Source organism: Salarias fasciatus, assembly GCF_902148845.1.
Source record: "Salarias fasciatus chromosome 7 unlocalized genomic scaffold, fSalaFa1.1 super_scaffold_4, whole genome shotgun sequence".
NCBI lineage: Eukaryota > Metazoa > Chordata > Actinopteri > Blenniiformes > Blenniidae > Salarias > Salarias fasciatus.
The window spans coordinates 16,409,233-16,433,345 of record NW_021941229.1 but is presented as its reverse complement, the minus strand read 5'-3'; the positions used below and the strand labels follow the sequence as shown (position 1 = coordinate 16,433,345).

The following is a 24,113-nucleotide window of genomic DNA, read 5'->3' as shown; positions in this document are numbered from 1 at the left end:
TCTGATGTTATATTTCACTCCCACATGTAAAAATAGAGCAATATCAACAATTTACATAGTGTGGTTGTTGCTGATATGCACTATTTCATATTGAATCCGTATGGCTCTCATTACTTATCTGCCTACAGCAGGCTGGGAGAGCTAGTTATTGCACTTTATATGTAGAAATACTGCTGAGATATGCCATTTTGTATTACCTCAATGTCATTCTCCTCCCTCACTGTCTACCTAGCAATTTACCTCGATACCTAGTTAAACACACACATAAATGCCCGTGCACGTGCACGGGTGAATGTGTGTTATTTATTTCTCCTGTCATTGGTCGCCATCTTACTGATTTGTGTATTAAAAACATAATTGTGCCACCACAGTCGAGATTACCATTAATACTAGCTGGAAGTTGTTCCTATGCATATCACAACTGGCACTGTGTATCATCCTTTGTGTGCCTGTCTGTTTGTGTGCAGGAGTCAGTCTGCTAATTCCAGCAGGGGCCATTCCTCAGGGCAGAGTGTATGAGATGTACGTGACGGTTCAGAGGAAGGACAACATGAGGTACGGTGCCGCTTGCCACGATGCCCGAGAGCTGTGTTTACCCCTTTCAGCTCCGCAGTGTCACATAGACTGAGACGCTGTTGCTTAACTGTGTGTGTGTGTGTGTGTGTGTTGTGCACCTCCAGGCCCTCTGTGGATGATGGCCAAACGGTGCTGAGCCCTGTAGTGAGTTGCGGGCCCCCCGGTGCTCTGCTGACTCGGCCTCTCATCATCACCATGCACCACTGCGCTGTGTGCGACGGCCAGCAGGACTGGCTGATCCAGCTGAAGAGCCAGTCGCCGCAGAACCAGTGGGAGGTGAGACGTGCCATTCACACTGACACTGTGCCCTACTGGACTCTAATGTTTGTTGTCATGGTCAAGTTGAAAAATAAACGACGAAAATATGTGTCTGAACTAAGATTCACAGTAGGCGTTGATCCATTAAAGGGGACAGACGCTGTGAAAACACATAGCATGGAGTAAGTCCAAGGGATCGCATTTTCCTCTTATGTTTCTGCAGCTCAGCTCACAGGAAATCTTTTACTAGCAGCCACATGCTGAAATTGTAAACCTTGATACTATTTTTTTGTTTGTTTTTTAAACAAAAAATATCCTCAAAGATGAATGACAATTCGGATTTCGTCTCTCACTTCCTGTTTCGATTACTTTCAGGTTTGAGTTTTATTTCAGTTTTACAATCCAGTGAGTGGTAGCAGCTGTCTACTGTGAATATAGAAGAGAAGCGTACTACCATGGAAGCTCGGCCCTCTTTGAGCTTTTTTGCATGCTAACAAAAGCTTATTGTTATTTGCGTGGTGTTAAGCGCGCACGCATGCAGAAATCTTGGAGCCTTGTGCTCGCAGACTGCTTTATTACAAGCGCTGACGAAAACTTGGGTTCCTGTCAGCAGCCGTGTGAAGATTTTATCCTCTCCCTCCTTTATAAGTCACAATTGCAAATATCCAACACACATAGACACAAAAACAGCCCAATTACCAAGACATCATTTGGTGAAGAAAGCACTTCTCGCCACTTTATGAAAGCTGCTTGTTAGGAGTGAACTCGTAAAGAAATGGATCTGTGGTCATCTCAGGTTCCAAAAATACCCCAAAATAACAAAACCTGTTGTGGACAGTCGTTACTGTCATTATTTTTGCCAGTGCTTTGTTGGTACAGCGTGGGTTTTTTTTTTTTTTTTTTTTTTTTAATGAACTCTTAAAAGCTGGGTGTTCTCACCTTTTTAGAAAATATGGAGTGACAACAACGCCGCACGGGACTTTAATGTTTATTTTCTAAACAGATGCAATAGGAATCAAAAAGAATAACACTTTCAGGAAGGAAAAGTCCAACTTTCTGCCATCAGCATATATTCATAATGAGATCTGCTGTCAGCTCATCAGTACATTGTGCCTTGAATAACATTATCTTCAGGAAGTCATTTCACAATCTCTCCCGCTGATGTGATGACATGACTTATGGAGCCAAAGAAAAAAGAAAAGAAAAAAAAAAACTGCCCAACTGGCCCCACTTGCCTTTCTGACATTGATGAATTACTCGGGGGCATCCAATAAACCTCTGTGTGAATCGAGCATTTTTAAGGAAGAAATAACTGAAATAACTATTGATTACATCTTTGACCTGTCAGAAATGCAGATGGTAATATGCGAGGTGACGGCGGCTTCCTTTATATGAGTTTCCTTCCCCGCTGAGGCCGACCTCCGTGCTGCATGAGTGAAATATTGTTTTATATGACGTGCTCTGTCAGACTCTGCATTCATCACTGCAGCAGAAACTGGAGAGATGAGCTCCTGTAAAGAAGTAATTCACAGCCAGCTATATTGAGAATAATCATTTCTGTTGGCTTCCGGGATGCTGCGGCCCTCCCTCCCCCCCCGCCCCCGCCGAGGCACGCATACACAAATTCACACCGTGTCACTGAGGAAACATGTTGTTGTGCCGATGATGAAGACAGCGGGTCATATAATGAGGAACATGTGGGGCTTTCTGCTTCAGTAGCTTCTCCTACAAAAACCCTTCAGTGCCTCAAAAGCAGGAAAAAAAAAAAATGCACGTGATGAATGAGCACGGTAAATAAATTAGTCTCTGTGTTTGCATATTTGATTGTTTTTGCATGCACACATATGTAAGAAAAGCAGAAGCCCACCCTTCCACCGTTGCGTTCCAATTATCCCCCAGTAAGGAGCCCCAGTGCCGTCCCACAGGAGCAGTTAAAGAGTCTAATGATCTGCCATAATGCCGCTGTTAAACGGCCTTGCTCACAATAAAATGCCGTAATTCCTCTGCTGTCTCTCATAATAGGATGAATTAATACCACTGCGCTCGTCATCAGAGCGTTTTTGGATCAGAGACAGAGGGACGGAGGAGACCAAGAGAAAAGCTTAAGGACGATCAAGAGAGCTGAAGAAAGGACAAACAATACAACTAAAGAGGGTCGCGTCGGCTTCCACTGACCAGGCAGTTTAAATGCAGCAGAGAAATGGGGCTGGCATGAGTGCTATTACAGGGGTCAGCTCCGAATGGCTCGGACACTCACGCTTCCATTATCTCTTATACACAATGTCAGAGTGTCAAACATTAGCAGTGCACACACTGAGTGTTATTTATAAGGGACTCATCCAATGGGAAAAAGCCTCGACCTTATTTGTATGATATCCATTAAGATTTAATTTATATTCAATTCAGTTTTAGTTCAGCTGGACTGAGCATGGAGCCGAGAAGAGAAGCAACAAATCTCCAAATTAGATAATAATTTCCAATTAGCAAAGAGATTAGGGAAAATATGTGACTTGTTGTTAATTAGTCCGCATAGTGATTCATCTTCTTTACACCGTTTATGTGCAGAGAAGCGTTTGCAGGACGTGGAGATTATCCACGATCACGCTGAACACAAGTCATGGTACATCCTGAACAGGCTTCGTTTTGCTTTTGGGTTTTGTTTTTTTGTTGTTGTTGTTTTTTTGGACTGTGGCAGCAGTAAGTGGAGAACAACCATCCAAGCACAGGAAGAACGTGCAAACTCCGAACATACATAAAAATAAATCCCATCAGTTAATATTTAACTAACTTCTCCCTTAGAAGTGGCATCATTTAGTCTTATTTGTGCCTTGCTCAGGGAAAAATACGCTTTGGACTCTTGATTTACTGAGCCAAAATAGTAAAATGGGACTATTTCTACAAGACATCGTCATGATCGAAAAAATAATCTTTCCCACGACAGTCTAGCCCCCTTATTAGTTGGGGAACAATTCATGGTGCTATTATTACTATGCTATTACTCACACAAACAGAAGAGAAACTCATGACTCAAGACTTTTTCCTCTTAGTTTTAGGGTGGTTTCTAAATCTGTGGAAGTGGAATCTAACTCTGTATCAAGTCTTAACTTATATATGATTGTGTCTTCTACTCAGAGGTGGCGAGTGAAGTATTTCAGTATTTGTTTTTCTTATGACTTTTTATTTTTAGTCTCTACATTTGAACTTATGGTTATAGTTATGACGGTACTTTCTACTCCTACATCCTGTAAGTTAGTTCATTTCTAATTTCAAGCTCTATGAAAGATGACTCAGTTACAGTGAAAGGATCAGGCGAGCTGGCAGTAACGGCGATCCGTGCTGAAGCTGTAGATTTGACTAATTCAGGAGGGATTAAATTGTATCATTAATAGTTGAATGCATTGATATTCCTGTTTCTGTTTCAAAAGTAGATTTTTTTTTTTAATGGAATTCATAGTTCTTGACTTTAAGCCACGTATTATTAGCTAAAACTATGATTCAAGTTGAATTCTTATCTGTGTAATTTGATTAAAACATAGTTTTCTAATTGTGTGTGTGTGTTTGTGTGTGCATACAAGGTTCAGAAAAAGGTCCAAGAGTCAAATGAAGGCAGCTAGATAAAGACATTTAGATTAATTCTGGTCGACTGTGAAATGCTATTAATCATGCCCCCGTTTCTTTTCCCCTTTTCACACTGTTCCTATTACATAACATTCATCTTGGGTATTTTAATTTTTTTTTTTCCCCTTAACTCATTATCCCTCTCACTTCTCGTTGCTGCAGGATGTGGTGGTGGTGGGAGAGGAGAACTTCACCACGCCGTGCTACATCCAGATGGATGACGAGGCCTGCCACATCCTGACAGAAACACTGGGTACCTACTGCCTCGTGGGCCAGTCCCTCAGCGCTGCCACCACCAAGCGCCTCAAACTCGCCATCTTCGGGCCTGTCACATGCCCCGCCATGGAGTACCACATCAGAGTTTACTGCCTGGACGACACGCAGGACGCACTCAAGGTAAACCCGCGGGAAGCTTGGCATGTGCGTTTCTTCTTTTGCTTTATGGCAAATTGTCGGCGTTTGTGAGCTTCTCCGTTTTTCACATCATGACGGAGTTGTTTGTGTGTGTAGGCATAGCCGGCAGATGAGGTGTGGGAGGCGGAATGAGAAATCTTTGTCTCGGAGTGTCACAATAACAGGAGACAAGCGCTTGCATTTGAATAGTGTTGCCGCTCCCAGAAAGACACCTGCGCAGGATAAGCCACGGTTATTCCCCACTCCACTGTTGTCTCATCACCTCAATTCTGTTTATTACCTGCACGCACCTACATGGAGGAAAGATAAGGAAGGATTATTGTACTGTGGGGGGATATTGAACACGGTTATTAAGCCTGGGATGGAGTAATGAGAAGTGATAGTCATCCTCCTGCAAGGACAGTGAAGTTGGTTTGAGATTGTCAGGTTGAGATTGAAGTTCATAAAGCCCAGAGGATGAATGTGCTATAAAAGCAAATAGTAAATTTCTGTTTGAGCCGTGTTGTTGCAGTATATGCACATGACTACAAAGTAAAAATGCAGACTTCTGCAAAGCAGAAATACTGATTGAACTTTATTATTAGTACTAACTAAAGTTTAACAGTAAAGCACAAACTCGGAGTACAAAAGGTTCTTTGATGGATGTTTTTACTACTGTTCCTCTTCTTCAAGCCAACAGCTTGAAACATTTCTTCTGAATGAAGCCATATGCGGGGAATGTCTTCCTGCTGGAGTTACATATTCAGCTTTTTGCCATGTGTCTTCTGGTTACCTGTCACATATACTGCATGTTAACGTCAGGATGCATTAAAGAGGGATATTTCTGATGACCCTTTTAAATTTAAATCATTCTTGATGTTGGTAAGGCTTGCAATGTTGAAATCTTGATATTTTATCTAAAATGCAAACTAACACTAAAGAGAACAACCCTTTTGAAAGGTATAAATGTGTTGTTCAACAAGTGTTGTTCTGTGTGTTTAGGAGGTCCTGCAGATGGAGAAGCAGATGGGTGGGAAGTTGTTGGATGAACCAAAGACTCTCAGCTTTAAAGACAGCACCCACAACCTGAGACTCTCCATCCACGATGTCCCCCACACGTTGTGGAAGAGCAAACTGCTCGCTAAGTACCAGGTAAACCTTTAAACCGACCTTCATAGAGATCGCCGTGTGGCACTGGACGTCCGACTGACTCCTCGTCGCCTCTCTGCAGGAGCTTTCCTTCCAGCAGGTGTGGGTCGGTTCACAGAGGAACCTCCACTGCTGCTTCACACTGGAACGCTTCTCCACCAGCACGGTGGACCTGGCCTGCAAGATCTGTGTCCGCCAGGTCGAAGGAGAGGGACAGATCTTTCAGCTGGACACGACACTGTCAGAGGTGACGATTAATACTTGATGTAGCTCCCAGAAAAATATTGAAAACCGTTTTGAAGTCTTTGCACTTCCACTGCGGCAGTTACCCTCGTTCACTTGTTCTCCTCAGCTTCCCACGGCGCGAGACACTTTAATGAATTCACCGTCTCCTCTGCTTCCTCTCCTCCGTTTCTGCAATGTTCACAAAAAACTGTCAGTGTGGAAAACGGGGAGTCTCAACCCTGCTGCTCTCGTATCGTCTTGCTTATGACAGACCATTGCAGACAAGAGAGGAGCTGAGGGGGGATAATCACCCTGTAGTCATGCTGTACTTGCTTTACAAAGGCCATCTGGCCAGGAGAATAGAGCTTGAAGGATGGAGGGGCACTCCGCATTGTACTCAATAATGAGATGAATTACAGTACATGCAGTGCAGAGCTGTGTCCCTGCCTGGCCTCGGTTCATTTGTCTCTCGGTCTTGATCTAGTTTCTGCAGCCAGACCTCCAGCATTTAATTCCCCAGATGCAATATGCTTGAAATTCACTCAGCTTGCCTCAGTAAATGGATGGCGATAAAACGAATGATATTCCCCCTTTTTAAGGCACCTGGAAAAGAAACGTTGTGTGCTAAAATCCATTTGAACTCCATTAGGCTTCATTTTGAGAGATGGCAAATTATGTACGTGGTGCCCCGCAGCCTGGAAAATTTCTGGACTGTAGTCCCTCGCCTCTCCTCCTTTTTAACGCCTCTCGCTCTCCGTTCTGCAGGATTCCCAGAGCATCGACACGTCTCTGCTGGATCCGGCCAGCAACATCACAACACTGGTGGGGCCGAACGCCTTCCGCATCCCCGTCTCCATCCGACAGAAGCTGTGCGGCAGCCTGGACGCGCCGCAGACCAGAGGCAACGACTGGAGAATGTTGGCCCACAAGCTTAACCTTGACAGGTGGGCAGATGAACAGAGCGGTCTGAGAGACGGGAGCGCCGAGACGATGACTCACGTTCGGGCCCTCGGTGATCGCCGTCTGGCCCGCAGGAACAGGCCGTCTGCACACTTTCACTCCTTTTAAAAAAAAAAAAAAAAATAAGTGAATGAAGTCAACAAACACACGAAAAGCAACCGCCAATTGTGTACATTAAACACAGACATCCAGACCGCAAGAGGAATGAAACTGTTGATAACTAATCTATTTTTAATTTGATTGTGATTGTGCTTTGGGAATATGATTCATTTTGATAAGCATCAGCTGAATTGAGATTAATTGTGGGAGAACTGAGAGAGAGAGAGAGAGAGAGAGGGAGATGGAAAAGGCGCTTCTCCTTTCAAAACGTCACCCGTGTGTCTGTTGATAGACTCGTGTGTGTGTGTGTGTGTGTGTGTGTGTGATGGAGGTACACTCCGCGCCCATTTATAAGGTCCCATCTCAGCAGGGTGGCCTTATCACAGGCGGCAGCCGCAGATTGACGAGACCACTGACAGAGTCTGGCGTGAAGGAAGGGGGGGGCGGGAGTGCAGGCGAGACGCTGGATTCGACCTCTCACTCACAGCTAACTGCCGTGATTCATACAGCGCAGCAGTTACTACGCAGCTTTTCACTTTTAGTTTCTGAATACTAGGAGAAAAAAATAGGCCGCTTGAAATATAAGTGGTTTAGAAAGAAGGTATTTAACTGAAAATGTCTTTTTGTTTTCCAGAATGGATGAGATGGTTCTTTGTTTTTTTGGTTAACTTTAAGGGAAATCTATTAAAAGAAAAAAAAAATGTAGCATAAGCAGTAAGGTTTTCATCTACAAAGAAATGAAAATGACAGATGTTTGAGTTCAAAGATATCTTCTAATCCAGGAGTTGGAGTTCAGTCACCCATCTCGCCCTGTCCATTAGTGTGCGAGTGTGTGGGTGACAGGACGAATGTGACGACCAGTGAAAAGCACTTTGAAACCTCCGAAGAAGTGAAATGGCTTCATAAGGGAGGTCCATTCACCATTTACATGATTGGCCTTTCGATTTACGGGTGAACAGCTGAGAATAAAAGCAGAACTGACAACGTACATAGTACGCAGATGAGGGTTTCGAGTGTGTGACCGTTTGCATTAAGCCGAGTGCCTTCAAGCACAAAATGAAGTTTAATTACACGGAGGTGGGGCTGTCGGTGGGGTAACTTAAAGACATATTCAAGAAGGAAAGAATTTGAATATTTGATTTTGGCTAAAAAACAAAAACAAAGAGATGATCCGTCCTAAAGTCAACAGTGGGAAGAACAAAACAAGAACAATAGAAAAAGATCCTATAATAACACCTCTGCAAATAAAACAGTTGGGGTTATCTGAGGAAATGCTTCTCGGTACAATAACAACAGTTTCTCTGCCAAAGAGTGAGCTAATTTGCACCTTTTTTTTTCCAGACGCATTAAATACAGACGATTTTAAACAATGCAATTATTTTTAGGTGTTTTAAGTCACATTCAGTGTGTTAAATGAAGTCATTGGCATAAAATCTTTGCTAAACTTTATTAAACAAGACACCTTCATGATGTGGCTCCTGCTGCTCTCTGCTTTCTCAATCTTTCATTCAGGTATCTCAACTACTTCGCCACCAAATCTAGTCCGACAGGAGTCATCCTCGACTTGTGGGAGGCCCAGCATTTCCCCGACGGCAACCTCAGCCGCCTCGCCCAGGTGCTGGAGGAGATGGGGCGCCACGACAGCCTTGTTCCCGCCGTGACTGAGCACTGACACCTGCCCACCGGGGAGCGTGACATTCCAGGGAGGAGGAAGAAGACACAACAGGAAAACAGGAGAACGTGGGGGACGCCCTGAAAGCAGGGAGAGTCGTCTCTCATCTCTGTGACAAATGCACGTATTCTCTCACAGGCACCGTCTGAGTGTACACTCAAAGAAGACAGGAACAGCAAGGTCTGCTCAGCCATGACCCAGTTAAACATTGGCAACAAAGGGTGTAAAAACTTGGAGAGTAAACAAAAAGCTCTGCCAGTCATTTCTCTGGCTGCTTCTCTCTCTCTCTCTCTCTTTCTCTCTCTGGTACGGCGACTTGATATTTTTGGCTCCGGTTTCCTTGGAAACAGCTTTCCAGTCATTCGAATGGACTCTGTGGATGTGGAAGATGCGCCCTGTCAAATATACAAGTTAGTGACACTCGATCAGAGGTCACAGCATCCAAACAGGAAGACTTGAGTCAGAAAAACAAAAAACAAAAAAAAAAAACATCTCTCCCTCTCCGAAATCAGTCTCAAAGCCAACTCCATGGACAACTACGTGTTCTGTGATAACATAGTATTTAATAATATGCCTATTTATACATATCTTTTTTGTTTTTGTATTTTATTCTGCCTGTTATTTGAATGCGTTGCGGCGTCCCCTCGCTTTCTTCTTTTAAACTGTGTCATAGCGCCACCCGGTGGATGCTGAGTGGTGCTGTTAACATTTACCCCCACCCGCCACCTTCACAGGCAAATTCATGGTGTAATCATTTTACAAGTTTAGTGTGGCTATTGTTAACTATTATTAATATTTTAGTCATTTTATGATTTTGATTTCCTATTATGCGTGCTTCTTTTACATGACTGTATTTTATTTTTTCCGACTTGAGTTGCATTTATGAGGATATTTCTTTACTTTGCTGTTTATATCTTAGCAAACTTCTTACACAAGTGTTTCCCCCAGACAGAGAGACATTAACCATCTGACTTGTATGTTGCTTGAGATACTGCTTTTACACGACGGATGTCAGGCTGAGAACAGCAGTGAACTACTAATAAAAGGGAATCAAACAAGTATATTTTTGTAGGATCAATGCAACTTAAAAACAGCTGCTTTTTACCAAAATGATTCGCGGTTCAATTCGCTGCAGAAGGTGATCATGTAAATGACATCTGATGTGTTTGGAGGTGAACATTGAGAGGATGACGGAGATTTTTACTCAGACTTTGTACATTATTGACAGAAGCCATCGATGTTATGGTGACACTGAATCTGTGCATAAAAAAAAAAAAAAAAAGTTGTGATCGCTGTAAATGCAACATTCCTTTGATGCAGCAGCACTTGTAAGTGTTCGAGTGCTCTCAGCTGCTTCTTGATTACTCACGTTTTTTTTTTGTTTTTTTTTTTTTTGTTACTGTTGAAAATCATTTTTATTGGCAGTTGTCCCAGTCCGCGTAAAGCCGTCTATGCAAACTTTGCATCCTTTTGAAACAATCTTGACATTCTCCATTGGCTAGCCATCGCATTCCCCAGTTTTTCTTCCGCTTCATGATTATTATTGTGTATAGTAAGAATGTAGCCCGTCGTTTTCTGACTCTCACGATGCTCCTTGCTACAGCCTGCATTTCATCTGTCAAGTTACTGTACAAAGTGTAAGAAAGATTTTTTTAAGACTAATAATAAATTATATTTATATGCAACACTGAAAACATGGCCTGGCTCTGATTTTAAAGTGTATTTCAGTTTCCTCTCTCGGTGGTTGACAGACGTCACTTGTATCATACATTTCCCACTCAGAAGCACTTTATACTGTAAATGACGTTCACTCATTCATACGTACACTCACACACCTGCTCAGTGTATTTCTCTGTTTGACCTCTGATGCATAAATATGCAAACCATTCAAGACATAGTTATTTTAATAGGGAATGTTATCCAGATCCACTCACACACCGGCATTGATCACATATGTACAGGTTAAATAAGGCACATAGCGTAGTGACAGAGTGGATGGGACATGTTCTGTACACAGATCAGCAACATTTCAACATTCAGCAAGGCAATAATTAATACATTTTAGAATGACTTTGTACAAATTAATACAAGTTGACAGAAGAGGAAGGCTTCAGTTATGGAAACCTGAAAGATAACCAGAAGTTTTGCTCAGTACCAAAAGGAAATATTTCAGCTGTCAACGGTCATAGTGTTTTGGCCGATGGTGTGTATGCTATATATCCTGCAAGATGCTTTATTACGACTTCTTCTGCAATAATAATAATAATAATAATAATAATAATAATAATAATAATCGAGGTCCCTGGGCATGGATTTGAAACTTCTTTGGATGGATGACAATCACCACAAATGGCTTTGACCGAACTCCTGCTGAAACAGCTTCCAGCCGAGTGTCATATCACAACATGCAGTGTACAAGTCTCAAAAGTAAACAATGAAAACAGAGGCAGCTGTGACAGAGCAGAAGCCTGCCTCGTGAATACTGCTACATGGCTTTAGAGGAGCGGAGCGGCAGCTTGCTCTGTCTGGAGCTCTTCACAGAGATTTCAGAATCCTCCTCCCAGACAGCACAACCTGAACCTTTGGTCTGACACAGATGCGGCTCAGACAAGAAAAGCCGGCTCTCCCCCGACACAATAAGTCTCCCGCTTTTTGTCTTTCTGACTCGGTGACCATTAACACTTTACTCGTCTTGTCAGGATTTTTTTTTTTATTATTTTTTTGTCTTTCACAGTCTCTTCTTTATTCCCTTTCTTCTATTGGCCAGCACAAATGGCCCGTGCCAGTGGCAACGACGAGTCTGTGGGTGACGAGGACATCTCTGCTGACTCTGCCTCACAGTTTGATATCCTGGGACTCTAACATCTTAGCCAGGGTCTTCTTCACCCTGAGGGCCGTGAGGCGGGAGGCCGGGTTGTGAGCCCAGCACTCCGACATCAGCTTCCCCATCTGCCGTAGGCACTGAGAACAGACAAACATATACGCAACAAGTTGAAAAAGGAAATAAATGATCATTCCTCCATCCATAAATGAGATAAAAGCTGCTGTCTGTTGGGAAGAAGTCAAATCGCACCTCATCACTGCTCCAGCGGTTAGCAAACGAAGGTCTTTGTTTCTTAATACAAACGACTTCTCTCATGTCTTCGTACGAAGGATCGGTGGGCACGAGGTCATAATAAGGCAGCTGGTACTCCTCCACGATGCCTGAGGGAAAAGCGTGACTGACGATCACTGATCACTAAGATAAATAAAACATTTTTTTACTCTGTTTTGTTTGTTCTTTACCTCCAGAGAGGCACCGACGGGCCATCTCCCAAATTATGAGGCCGAAACTGTACATGTCAGCCATGATAAAAGACTGGAAGTAGCTTCTGTTGAGGCTCTCGTCCAACACTTCAGGAGGCATGTAGCGCTTTGTCCCAACGCGCAGGTTCGGAGGGATTTCCACTTCATTGGTGTCACTGAAACAGAAAAGACAACAAGAAATGTTCCCTGTGATAAAGAAAAGTTCCAAGACTGATAAAATAGGTACTCGAAAATCCCGAATGCACGCCGTACCTGTTAAACTTGACAGCGAGTCCCAGGTCTGCGATGCAGCACGAGCCGTTCTTTTTCACCAGGACGTTTTTACTCTTCAGGTCTCTGTGTGCGATGGCCGGCTTGCCCTGCGTGCCGTAGATCTCGGTGTGCAGGTGGCAGAGGCCCGATATGGAGGAATACGCCAGTTTGAGCAGGGACTTGACGTCCAGCGTGTTGGACTTGAGGTAGTCGTACAGGGACCCGTTTTCGTGGTAGTCTGTGATCAGGTAGAGCTGAGTCCACGAGCCCGTCCCTTTAATGTCGGCTGCGATGAATCCTGCAGGTGAGACGGCAGTGAGGAGAGAAGTGAGAAATGCGAGGGTGGGAAGCAGCACACATGATTTTATTCACATTTTATTGACTTGTGAGGGGAAAGTGTAACCACTGAACGACTCTGGGGCCCATAGATGAGAATGTTGAACGTTAAGAATGAGTTCCTGAGTTTACTTTCTCTGATTTCTAAATACAGAGTGATTTCTTTACATCTGAGAAAACCGCTCTAATCCCCTTAACCCAGACCTTTCCTCCACTCCATGGCCCTCCGTGTGTGTGTGACCTTACCCAGGATATTTTCATGTCTCATCAGGAAGGTCTGATAGATTTCCGTCTCTCTGAACCAGCTCTCCTCTTCAGTGGTGAAAAAGACTTTCACAGCGACTCTCTCTCCTCTCCACTTGCCCATCCACACTTCTCCATATCTGCCTTTTCCGATCTGCTTCACCATCTGAATCTGCTTGGCGATGGTGCGCTGGACCTGGAAGGTTATTGGAGATAATGAAAATCAAAAAAATCGAAAAACTGCAGCTGTGTTTTAGTCGCATGAAAATTCTCAAGTAAAACTGAAGCCTCATAGGGGAACAAAAAAATCTGTGTGATTCACACTGTTTAAGTGGACCTGTGGTGAGCCTGGAGGTGTGTAGTGGCTTGTTCTTACCAGCAGAGGGAGTCCTGACCCAGAGCCTGACCCGATGCTTCTGGAATGCTCTATCAGGTCTTTCAGAGACTCCCCAGGGGGGATGTAGGTCTCATCCTGCTCCAGGTCGATACTGTAGCGTGGCCGAGACACTTGCCTCCTATACCTGGCACAGTTACTTACGTTAATATCAAATAGTGGAATTTATTTCAATAAGTGCGAAAAGGGAAGCGTCCCACCTGATACAGCAGAAGACGAGGATCACGACAAGGATGATGCTGCAAACCGGGACTGCGATGAAGAGAGCCCTGTACTGGATGCTACGGTCCACATAATCTGAAACAAGAACAAATTACACAGTTTTGTCAACTTGAAGGAACATAAATCCTGGTGTGAGAAACTAAATCTAGAACTGAGAGAGGAGGCGACAGTCCAGTTTGTTCACTCTTATCACCTTAAAGATCTTTGTAATTTTCATCAGTAGGGACAAGTTATTTTCTCTCCTTTCCTTCAGATTCTGGCCTGCGCACAACCCCAACCCCCTATTATCGATCACATCCCCTTCCTGAAACCCACATATCAGGTGTCACACTGACATCGCTACAGAAACCCCAGAGGCCCGGCGCTGCTCTGGGGCTCTAGCCTTTCGGCCCTGGTCCTGTCAATCAAACACACATGCACAGATCCACACACACACACATGTACTCCAAAGCCTGAACACTGCAGGTGATTCTTGGGAGAAACAAGGAAGTAAAGAAAACTGGATGGAATCAAGATGTCGAGAGTCACTGAAGTGAATGAATGAAGGAGTATTGATCATTTCAGGTGTGTTTATTGACATGAAAAATCAGGAGAGAACACATCGAACACCAATGCATACTTGTAACAGTGTATTTATGACAGTTTTTAATGTAGTTATTGAGTTTTCTTTGCTTTTGTTAATTCTGGTGCACATGCTTTATTATTCTATATACAGCTAAGTTTTGAGAATAAAAAAATGCTTATTTACAACTTGTACGATGGTGTTTAGAACTGTTGGCTTTTTATTTTCAGATTTAGTTGTAGCAATCTGCACATATTGCTTCTAATAATAATGACAATTTCCTGTTAAATTACATGTTTGACAACATCTGAAATTCCTTTTGAGGATCCAGTTGGAGGAAAACCATCAAGTATTTTCATCAAACATTAATAGACCTTAGAAATGTATCACCATTGCATGAAGGTCAAAATGACATACTTGAGGTTGTGTAAAAAGCGTAGTTGTGAGTGTCAGCTATGAGAGAGAATGAGTGAGAGGGGGGGAAAAAAAAATATGTGTGTGCATGTGTTGGTGTGTTGTGGCGTGACAGATGGACAGATATCTCACATCCGTCCTGAGGCAAGAAACTCAAGCAGGCCCTGGGGAGAGGCTGTCCTTTTCATTAGAGGGTGAGAGAACAAGCCAAGTCTGCAGGCTGCGTTTCACCTGCCCCTCTCTCTCTCTCTCCCTCTCTCTCTCTCCCCCTCTCTCTCTCTCTCTCTGCCTCCCCGGAGCAGCATGTGCCACTTCATTCCAGCACCACACTGTGGTTTGTAACAGTTTAAACTGTCACTACCCATCAGCGACCCGGCGCGGCCTGAGCGAGCCTGTTCTAAAAGCCACTCGCGCTTCAAAGCGGGGGCCGGATTTCACTGCGTGAAAACCTGAGCGGACAAATGAACGTCTGTGTGTCTCACCTGACGTCACGAGCGGAGGGAGAGTGGGGTGTAAGTCTCTGTTGCAGAAGTGCTGATCCGCGCAGCACTCGATGGCTCTCCTCACGCGTGCATTCCCTGTGTCCTGTCACACACACACACACACACGCGTAGAAATGGTTTTTTTAGTAAAACTAACAAGAACAACAACAAAATACATAGTATTTGGACTAAAATGGGAGAAAAAAACATCTTAAAAAATGTCAGTCACACACTCTGTATTTAAATATCCAGGCAAATATATTGTAAAAATTCACAAAATGCAGACTTACTCTGCACTGAAACTCGGATCCGGCTCGTCCCACACAGCCTGCAGTGAACACGGGCAGGCCCCCCTCCTCCTTAATCATGGTGAAGCAGTAACCATCAGTCCTGCAGAAATACACACACAACACCAAGGTCTGAACCGCTTGAATAAATACTGTCTCTTTAACTGATGAATGACAAATTCTTCATATACCTGAGAAAGATTCAAGTTTGGTATGATCAGAAAAGGACACACACTCACGCTACATATTTGAACGGGTTAAAGAATCTACTTGAAATGGCTGTATAGTGCAATTTGGTGTTGCTGTACTAAATGGTGACAATACTACTACTACTACTACTAATAATAATAATAATAACAGATCAGTGACAAGTACAAACACATTCAATGAATGTGGTGTTGCAATCGCGGACATGAAAAACAGCTTATGAACACAGAATCGTGACAATCAATCCAGTTCCAGCATATTAACATGTTGACAAGTTAGATCATAATGAGGATGGGAAAGTTTGTTTCTAGAATTGAAATGATTTGTATATCATCTCATACTATAATGTATATAATTAAATGTAAGTGATGTGAGTCATGCAGCTGTTCAGCTGTGCTATAGAATGAAGAAAGCAGGTCTCCAGGCTACTCAGGTGCCTGATCTGTTTGATTTATTTTAAAGTGGTATGTATGTTATGAATACAAAAAAAAAAAAAAAAAAAAAACACCTTTCCATGTCCATGTTTTACAATTGAAATGAAGTCAGGTTTATTCCAAGGGTGGATATGGCTCCTAAAATATTCTCCCTGGAGCGAACGTGGCCGTGAGTACTGCAGTGTGTGCATTCCGCCGTACTTGCAAGTGTTGTTGACGGAGTCCACGAGGCAGTGGTTGGAACAATGGCACCAAAGCACATTCTCAGCAGAAACTGTGGCCGTGCTGCCGCTGCTCTCCTCCGCCCGCCGCCCTGATCCCCCCTTCGATCCGTTCTTCAGAAGCATGGCGTCCAACATGTTGGCTGCTGAGTGAAGAGAGTCCGAAAATAGAACAATAAGGAATTAAAAGAAACAAAACATGAGATTCTAGTGGATACTGCTATTCTGGTTCCGCTGGTTTACCAGTTCATCGAAGCAAGCTTTTGCCTTAACAGCAAAAAAAAGAATAAAGGAGCCCATGCTTATTCAGAACCACAGATGTCACTGTTTCAAATAGATAAAATAGATTAGTCTTGTTTAAACCAATGTGATCTATTGTAGGGATAACACATTATCTATCAGCAAATTTGAAGTGTTGACACACACGTGTCTAGACAAATTAGGGGCATTTATTCAGTGACAGGCTAACATTAAGCAGCTATAAAATTGTTAAATATAACTATTAGGCAGTGGTGGCTCTTTCTTTCCCTCGATATGAAGTAGGTGAGGGCGTGCACACAGTCGATCGCTGGAAAATGAAACCGGTTCTGACAGCAGCTCATCCCCAAAGACCTCTGTGGTCAGAGAGCTGAACAGTGTTGTGCCACACTAGATGGATGTCTTCCTCTCAGTGTCAGGCTGAGTTTCACTCCCTCTCCTTCCTTCTTTCTGCTGTCATTCTTATAAATACAGATCATATTCTGCAAATGACTGCGACTGAAAATTCCTAGTTTTACGGTCAGCTGAACATCCACTCCTAATAAAAATGGTCGTAAACATGCGACTAATATGCAGGTTTACACATAAGGACCACTGTCAATCAAACGGGAAAAAAAGCCTCCCTGGAAAGGTTGCATTGTGAACGGTGTAAGCAGATCTAAGCAGTGCAACTGCCTGAAAGCCAAGCAGCCACTGAAAAAAAAAAAAAAGGACACGGATAATCCTCCGGGGGACGACGTGTTGAAAAGGCTCTGCAGAGTGTAGTATAAACACGCTGACTGTTCTTTAAGAGGGACTCTGTGTTGTTTCAACCTAATCTGGGTTACTGTTTCTCCGAGAGGGGAAGTTTGTGGAGGTGTTCAGATCCTCCTTCACAGTGGCCGAGGTGTTCTTTATCGCGTTTGTTCTGCAAGCGTTCAAAAAAAAAAAAACAGCGAGCGGAATGTTTCATGGAGTTGTCAGCCAGACAAAGACACTGTGTCCGATCGAGCTCTGCTCTCATTCAAATTTTTATATCAGCGGTGAGTAAGCAGTGAAGACAGGTGGAGGTTGCACTGCACAGAAATGTAACCGTGTGGCTGATATCAGGGAAACAGAAATGTGTACAAAATTGAAAAAAAAAAAGTCTAAAAAGGTTATGTGATATGATGAAATGCTGACTTGTTCAGAAAAAGTGACAGAATTTGCATGAAGGCAGAGCTGGCTGTCCAAACTGTCATCAACTTGCACTTCAAAATAAGCCTGGATTGAGAAAGGAGGTGTAGGAATAGTTAATATTTTTTTAGAAGAAGTCAGTATCTTGATGTTCCAATGACTACGAACACATCAGAATCAAACAGAATAGAATAGAATGATTGAGAAAAGCAATTACAGTACATACAACATTAATACACAGGTAAATCAAAATCAGGATTAGGATAAAACTGTTAAAAAAAGTTATTTCCAGGCCATCTTAAAAGAGAGCTGATCCAAATCTAGATGAAGATAGCATTAAAGACAGAAAGTTCACTGAAAGCACGGGCATGAAAAACACATCACGAAATGTTTCGCAAAACTGTGTTCTAGAAATGTTGAGAAAATTTAACTGGAAGCAGTGAAATTAAATATATAAGTTAAATAAATCAGATGTGAGAGATCTTGAGGTTGCAGAAAGGTGGTTGTTGGAGATTTTCTTTCTTTGGTGATGGTTTCAAAGAGTCTGCATCTTTTTAAAGAGTCTGCTCATCACCCTGCTGTCACAGCGACTGACATTCAGCTCCAGTTACCTGTGGTTCTTAGTTGGACAAAGCAACATATTTCTTCACAGTATTTTTGAGAAATGGGGTATTTTCCTTTCAACAGACTCTGAATAAAGAATCCCGTCCTGACAGTCTCTCTCAATGTAACGAATCCTTTCTGGAGTGAGTCCTGGAGTCTGTCATGTCTGCCATGTGAGTAGTTTTACTGCAGACTCACTGCGTGTTCAACAGACTATTAAAGAAGCTATAGGATGTAAAGCCAGCAGGAGTCTTGACGCAGAAGTTCACTCTGTTACACTCCGCTCAGTTTTTCTTTCTCAATGAAAACAGCAGAAAGACAAAGAAAATCATTCAATATAATATCACCTTATTAAATCTAACATGATTTTCCTGGATTTTTTTTATTAAGAGTTGCACATTAAAAAAAATATCTATATTTTTTTAAACACTCCAGTTAACCGCTGTCTGTCAGACATGTAGGCACATAAATTATGCCGGGGACTCTTTCACATACAAACACATGCAAACTTGCTGTGTCAGCGATGTGGCACACTCAAGGTCACCCCGAAATCTGATCTGCATCCCCCACACATTCCACAGGCTGTTCCTCACACACGCGCACACACACACACACACACACACACACACACACACACACACACACACACACACACACACACACACACATACATCCTTTCAGCAGTGGGACTCACAGTACGCTGAATTACTCCAGCTGCAGAACCTTTCACCATCAGCATCTTTGGGTACTTCCTCCTAAGATTCAGTTTCTCAAAATATGCCCATCTGCTTTCCCACTTTTTCATTGTTTCATTCGGGCTTTGATGTAATATTTTGGAGATCTTCGATGTGACATTTTACCAGAGATAACAGTCCAGCTCCATGTGTGGGCATTTTTCATGGGAACCTACTTGTTCCTGCTGAAGGCCAGAAGTTGAGGTTTCCTCCTACTTACAGTTATCTTAAATTCCTTTTGAAGAAAGGGAAAACAATCCTAAGCAGACATGCCTTGACTGAAATCACCGTCAGTTTATATGTTTAAATGAAGACGTCACAAGTGATCATAGAGAGAAATATTGACATGGAAATTTCTCATCAAGGGGGAAAACAAATTCTACAAATAAAACGGTTCAAATTAACACAATTGTCCCACTAGAGCACTACTGGCATTTAATCTGTGAGCTGTGACCTTCACACAGATAAAGGAGGACGTGAGGGAAACAGGAGATAAGTTACTCCAGGTGGTTATGATAAATCACCTCCTCAAAGGAGGCATCTTCCCCGGCGTCTCTGAAGTGCACTCTGACCCCGGGGGGGTCACAATCAACCTGCGAAGGGGCCATACATCCTCCTCCTCCACCCTACCAACGCAGTTCATTCCTCTTAACCCCCTGCAGGCTTCAAAGGCCTCTGCCACATGAGACACTGACACATGTGCACATGCACAGACACACACACACACACACACACACACACACACACACACACACGCACGCACAGGAGCCCGTCTGAGGGTAAACATTCCACGCTCGCCCTCCTCCTCCGCTGCAGGACCCACATGGGGTCATCTGTTACCACCGCGCATCCTCAAGAAACCTGTTCCGGGTTTACCGGCCGTGACCGTGCAGCCCCTGCAAGGGAAAGACGCCGGTCACTGTGAGGCGCCACTTCTCCCTGAACTTCCGCCGCTCAGCCCCAGCGACCGCGCTGCACGTTTGCGTCCGATCGCAAAGCTGAGAGGGAAACCCATCGGTGGCACAGAAACAAAAAAATGTCACACAAGGGTGTGAATACAGCGAAGTCCTGCTATATCCACAAGAAAAAAACCTCAGAGAGGCATGAACACAAACTGCTGTGTTCACAACTGATGAAAGAAAAGACAATAGAAAGGGTTTTGAACATACAGACAAATCAGAAAATGTGAAAGGAACAAAGAATCAATACTGCCAAATTAGCATATTTCCCTATAAAATAACACAGAGACGTGTAATGTGAGGCAGACACAAGATGAGCCGACTGTCAGATTGTGTCTGTGACAGACTGAGAGTGTCTCTTGCCTTCTCACTGCATTTCACTGCATGTAATGTATTTACACTTTTCAAGGAATATGCAATGTGTTTCTGATACATTGATAAGATATTAGGTAAGAAATGTAGTATCTCTGATTCACTGTAGGAGACAGTGCTGAGCACAGAATGGTTTTCTCCAATGCATTCTGTGTTCATGTGTTCTGAGTGTGTATAATAGTTTACAACATCATACAATCACTTTACTTAAAAAGTATGAAAACTGTAGGCTATAAGGACTGGGATTTTAATGTGTTCATGTCAATTAATTGTTTATATTAAAAACACAATGTATATATAAAAAAAAAAACCCTGAAAAAACCCTCCTGCTACCGTGTTTTACCTTTCCATTCCATCACTGAACGTTTACTAAAGTGACCCAGTGCTCTTGAATGCATTCAGGTCATATCCTGATAATGCTTTAAATTAAAAGCTGTTTACGTCGCCCGTGCCAAGAAGGCCAACAAGTCCATTTTGTAGAAGGTAGCTGAAGTGCTGTGTGTTTGTGCAACTGTAACAAAATATTATACACGTAATAATTGTTTAAGCACACATGCCAGTAACACCTTTATGAGTGAAAGAAACACACATGCTGGCATCACTGGACCGAACCATGTGTGGCTTCATCTCTACACACTGCATTTCTCCTCTCAGCCCTTCTGTAAGATACTATAGAAGAAAAAAAAAAAGAAAAACGCATTGTCTACCCACAATCCCTATAAATGCATCTTACGGCTCATCTATCTGTGCATGTGGTCTGGACTTACTGGAAAAAGCCACAATCCACTGAGTGATGCTGGAGTTCATTACAGACATATTCAGACACAACCACCATCACGCCGCCGCAGTATGTCACTTTACCCCACAGCTTCACCTCTGCCAGATATGTGGGCTGATGCTTCTGTTTTTACTCAAGGTTGTTCAAGGTTTGTGGGTATTGAGCTACAAACACACGGATGGTTAACTTTAATTGTCTTTCTCATAATCCAGGTGCAATAAATGAATAAGTAAATTCCTTCTGGGAATGCGATGCACTTTAGTGCTGCAGGTTTGCATTAAGAGAAGACATATAGCTTTTTCACGTCAGTTTGGAAAAAGATGAAAACGCAGAATGAGGTCCGCTATTGGAAAAATGCATGGATGGCTTTGTTACAAAGTACTAACATCCACCTGCATTCTTTCAAACTGTTAGGTGCAGCGAAACTAATTACAATCAATGTTCTGTCAAACTTCAATCCACATCAAGTTGAGGAAAATATTTCCCCAGCTGTTGAAATATATATATATATCTAAATATCAGGGATGATAATGTTTATTAGACCCGACATGCTTTTAAAACAGCTGCTCATGCATTGGGGGACCTTATTATTCAGATGCTTCCATTTTAAAGTTCAGAACCAGGGAGTCAGTGGTCCTTTTAGTACTCCCTCTGAACTCCCAAAAAGAAACCCAACGCTTCCAAGTCTCACAAGGCAGGCAGATGCATTAACATGCTGCACATGAGCAATTGTTGCACAAACACACAGATTTCGCTCCCAGGCCTGACTGCTGGAGCAGCACATCTGCCCGGGGATCAAATTCTGTGTAGGGGAACCGTATCCACATCCTGACAGGAAACAGCACGCAGAAGGCTGAGGGAGTCCGGCCCTGCCGAGGACCAACTGCTGCTGTTTTGTACTGCAGGGCCGCCACGGCGAACTGCACTCTGACCTCACTGCACAACACTCAGATGCACACAGACACCTTCCAAAGGGCTTCATAAAGCTGCATAATAGGGCCAGTGTGCAAGAAACCACAAACTGAACACACAAGTTCAAGTACATGAAGCTCAGAAAAAAAAGGAAACAGTGAAACTCCTCCTGAGTGAGTCCCACTGAAATTGCATGCACTGCATGTCCAGAGGACTGCAAAAGCTATATTGCATCGATATAGTTAACAATTTGTGTTTTTCTGTCTTCCAGCAAAGGGCACGGCATTTGCTTCTCAAATGACCTTGGTTTTGTTATTTCTCACACTTTATAACAGATGCTACTTTTTAAGCTGCTCTGTGAAACTGCATACTACTGTATTTTCATGAAGAGTGGAGTCCCTGCTTTGACATTCTTTAGCCTTTGAGTGTAGAATACAGTGACAGGGGGCTGTAGGTTAGCCCATAAAATGACAGCTTTCGGTATCTGGTATATTTGGAACATATAAAAATGTTCTCTTGTTCAGTTTTATGCATAATATCGCTGTATTCTTACTTGTTTAGATGGTGTGGATCAAAGAAATGAGCCAAATTACCAGGTCAGTAATTTCAACAGTGACAATGTGTTGATGCTGCATTGCCACTGGCTGAACGTGGTCCGGAATCATCCACGTATTTTCCATGAACCTCACGAGAGGCTGCAGAAAACAGGTGGCAAATTGGCCGTGCAACTCAGATTTATGGGCAGCCTCCCACATGTTTAACTCATTTGGATGACCTTCAAAAGATCACAAAAGAAACAAAAATGCAACTCTTAGCTGCAGCATTTATAAAAAAAAAAAAAAAACTGCAACAACTACACCAAGGAGGGTAAACTCAGTTCCAGAAAAAACTGTGTATGAAGCCTTTTCAGGTAGCTAAATCTAATCTTTTATTTGTTGAGCTGCAGCGGCAGAAAGCGGATCAGTACTCCTCTTTCGGGTTTTACTTCATCTTCACACATCTTTTATATTTGTTTGGCTACTGATTCTCAAACTCAGTCAGACTTTAAACTCTCGGATCAGTCTGTGCAGAGAAGAGTGAAATAAATTCTCCAAAAGAAGCATTCGTGAGCAGCTGAGGTATTTCATGACCAACTGTGAAAGTTACATTTAGCTCTGAAGCACACAGCCAGGATGGGACTTTACACCTGGTCTTTAGTTTTGACACAATTTCAGTCAAGCAGAGCTTTGTACAGGAGGGAATTGAAGGTACTTTGTTCTGAAGGTAGGCCGTTCATATGTACTGTAGGTTTTTTTTTTTTGTTTTTTTTTTTTGTAAAAGCATCACTCATTGATTCAAAGAGTGGATTATCTTGAAAACTTTTTGACTTTTAATCAGAAATCAATAAATCTGATGCTATACTGCAGTAGTGCATCCTATACTTGCTCTTATTAATGAACTGCCAAATAAAACTAATGTTAGAATTTGTTAATGTTAAATGACTTCTGAAATAAAAGAAGGATTTAACAATCTGTTATTCAAGAGATAATATTCTGTGTTATTGTGTATGAACATAGGAAAAAACAGACACTTAAGCTCTTATCTGGCACTCAACAAAATATTTACAACAAATCCAGTCATATTCTTCTCACTACTGCCCCATAACACCAAGTTATCAACAAATAAAATACCCTAAATATGATTAGCACAATGCTTAACACATATGAGATGCTGTGATTATCACCATTAGTTAAAAAAAAAGTGATGATCTTACTAAACATAGTGACATTTCCCCAACTCCCCCAAAGTACCCTGTTTAGCAAAATGCATGGCGAGAAAAACGACTTGCAGATGATTAACTGATGAGAAAGATTGATCATTTCAGCCTTATTAAGAAATGTCTCCTGGTCAACAGACAGAAACAAAAAAAAACCCCTCAAACAATAGTTCATTACAATGACAATTTATCTCTCTGGTCTCCAATCAAACCAGAACAAACGCACAAGTGTCATCCGCTCGAGGGCGGGAGCCAGCCGACCCTCCGAGCCAGCCA

General features: G+C 42.7%; 2 protein-coding genes across 6 annotated transcripts in view; one reads left to right on the top strand and one right to left on the bottom strand.

The window, feature by feature from the left end:
- unc5cb (unc-5 netrin receptor Cb) overlaps positions 1 to 10,041 on the top strand; it is a 109,873-nt gene extending 99,832 nt beyond the window's left edge. For all 4 annotated transcript variants that reach the window (XM_030084798.1, XM_030084797.1, XM_030084796.1 and 1 more), the window contains 7 exons: positions 468 to 555; positions 681 to 852; positions 4,615 to 4,848; positions 5,848 to 5,997; positions 6,077 to 6,241; positions 6,985 to 7,163; positions 8,791 to 10,041. In XM_030084798.1, the coding sequence (XP_029940658.1) occupies positions 468 to 555; positions 681 to 852; positions 4,615 to 4,848; positions 5,848 to 5,997; positions 6,077 to 6,241; positions 6,985 to 7,163; positions 8,791 to 8,950 (1,148 nt within the window). In that variant the 3' untranslated portion in view covers positions 8,951 to 10,041. The remainder of the gene's footprint in view (positions 1 to 467; positions 556 to 680; positions 853 to 4,614; positions 4,849 to 5,847; positions 5,998 to 6,076; positions 6,242 to 6,984; positions 7,164 to 8,790) is intronic.
- A 794-nt stretch (positions 10,042 to 10,835) lies between these two features.
- bmpr1bb (bone morphogenetic protein receptor, type IBb) overlaps positions 10,836 to 24,113 on the bottom strand; it is a 44,915-nt gene continuing 31,637 nt past the window's right edge. Inside the window, exons 5-14 of one of the 2 annotated variants that reach the window (XM_030084799.1) lie at positions 16,291 to 16,456; positions 15,452 to 15,551; positions 15,162 to 15,264; positions 13,682 to 13,778; positions 13,464 to 13,608; positions 13,091 to 13,283; positions 12,509 to 12,806; positions 12,236 to 12,411; positions 12,024 to 12,154; positions 10,836 to 11,911 (exon numbers count right to left, since the gene is read on the bottom strand). In XM_030084799.1, the coding sequence (XP_029940659.1) occupies positions 11,786 to 11,911; positions 12,024 to 12,154; positions 12,236 to 12,411; positions 12,509 to 12,806; positions 13,091 to 13,283; positions 13,464 to 13,608; positions 13,682 to 13,778; positions 15,162 to 15,264; positions 15,452 to 15,551; positions 16,291 to 16,456 (1,535 nt within the window). In that variant the 3' untranslated portion in view covers positions 10,836 to 11,785. The remainder of the gene's footprint in view (positions 11,912 to 12,023; positions 12,155 to 12,235; positions 12,412 to 12,508; positions 12,807 to 13,090; positions 13,284 to 13,463; positions 13,609 to 13,681; positions 13,779 to 15,161; positions 15,265 to 15,451; positions 15,552 to 16,290; positions 16,457 to 24,113) is intronic. The other variant, XM_030084800.1, reaches the window with a different exon arrangement.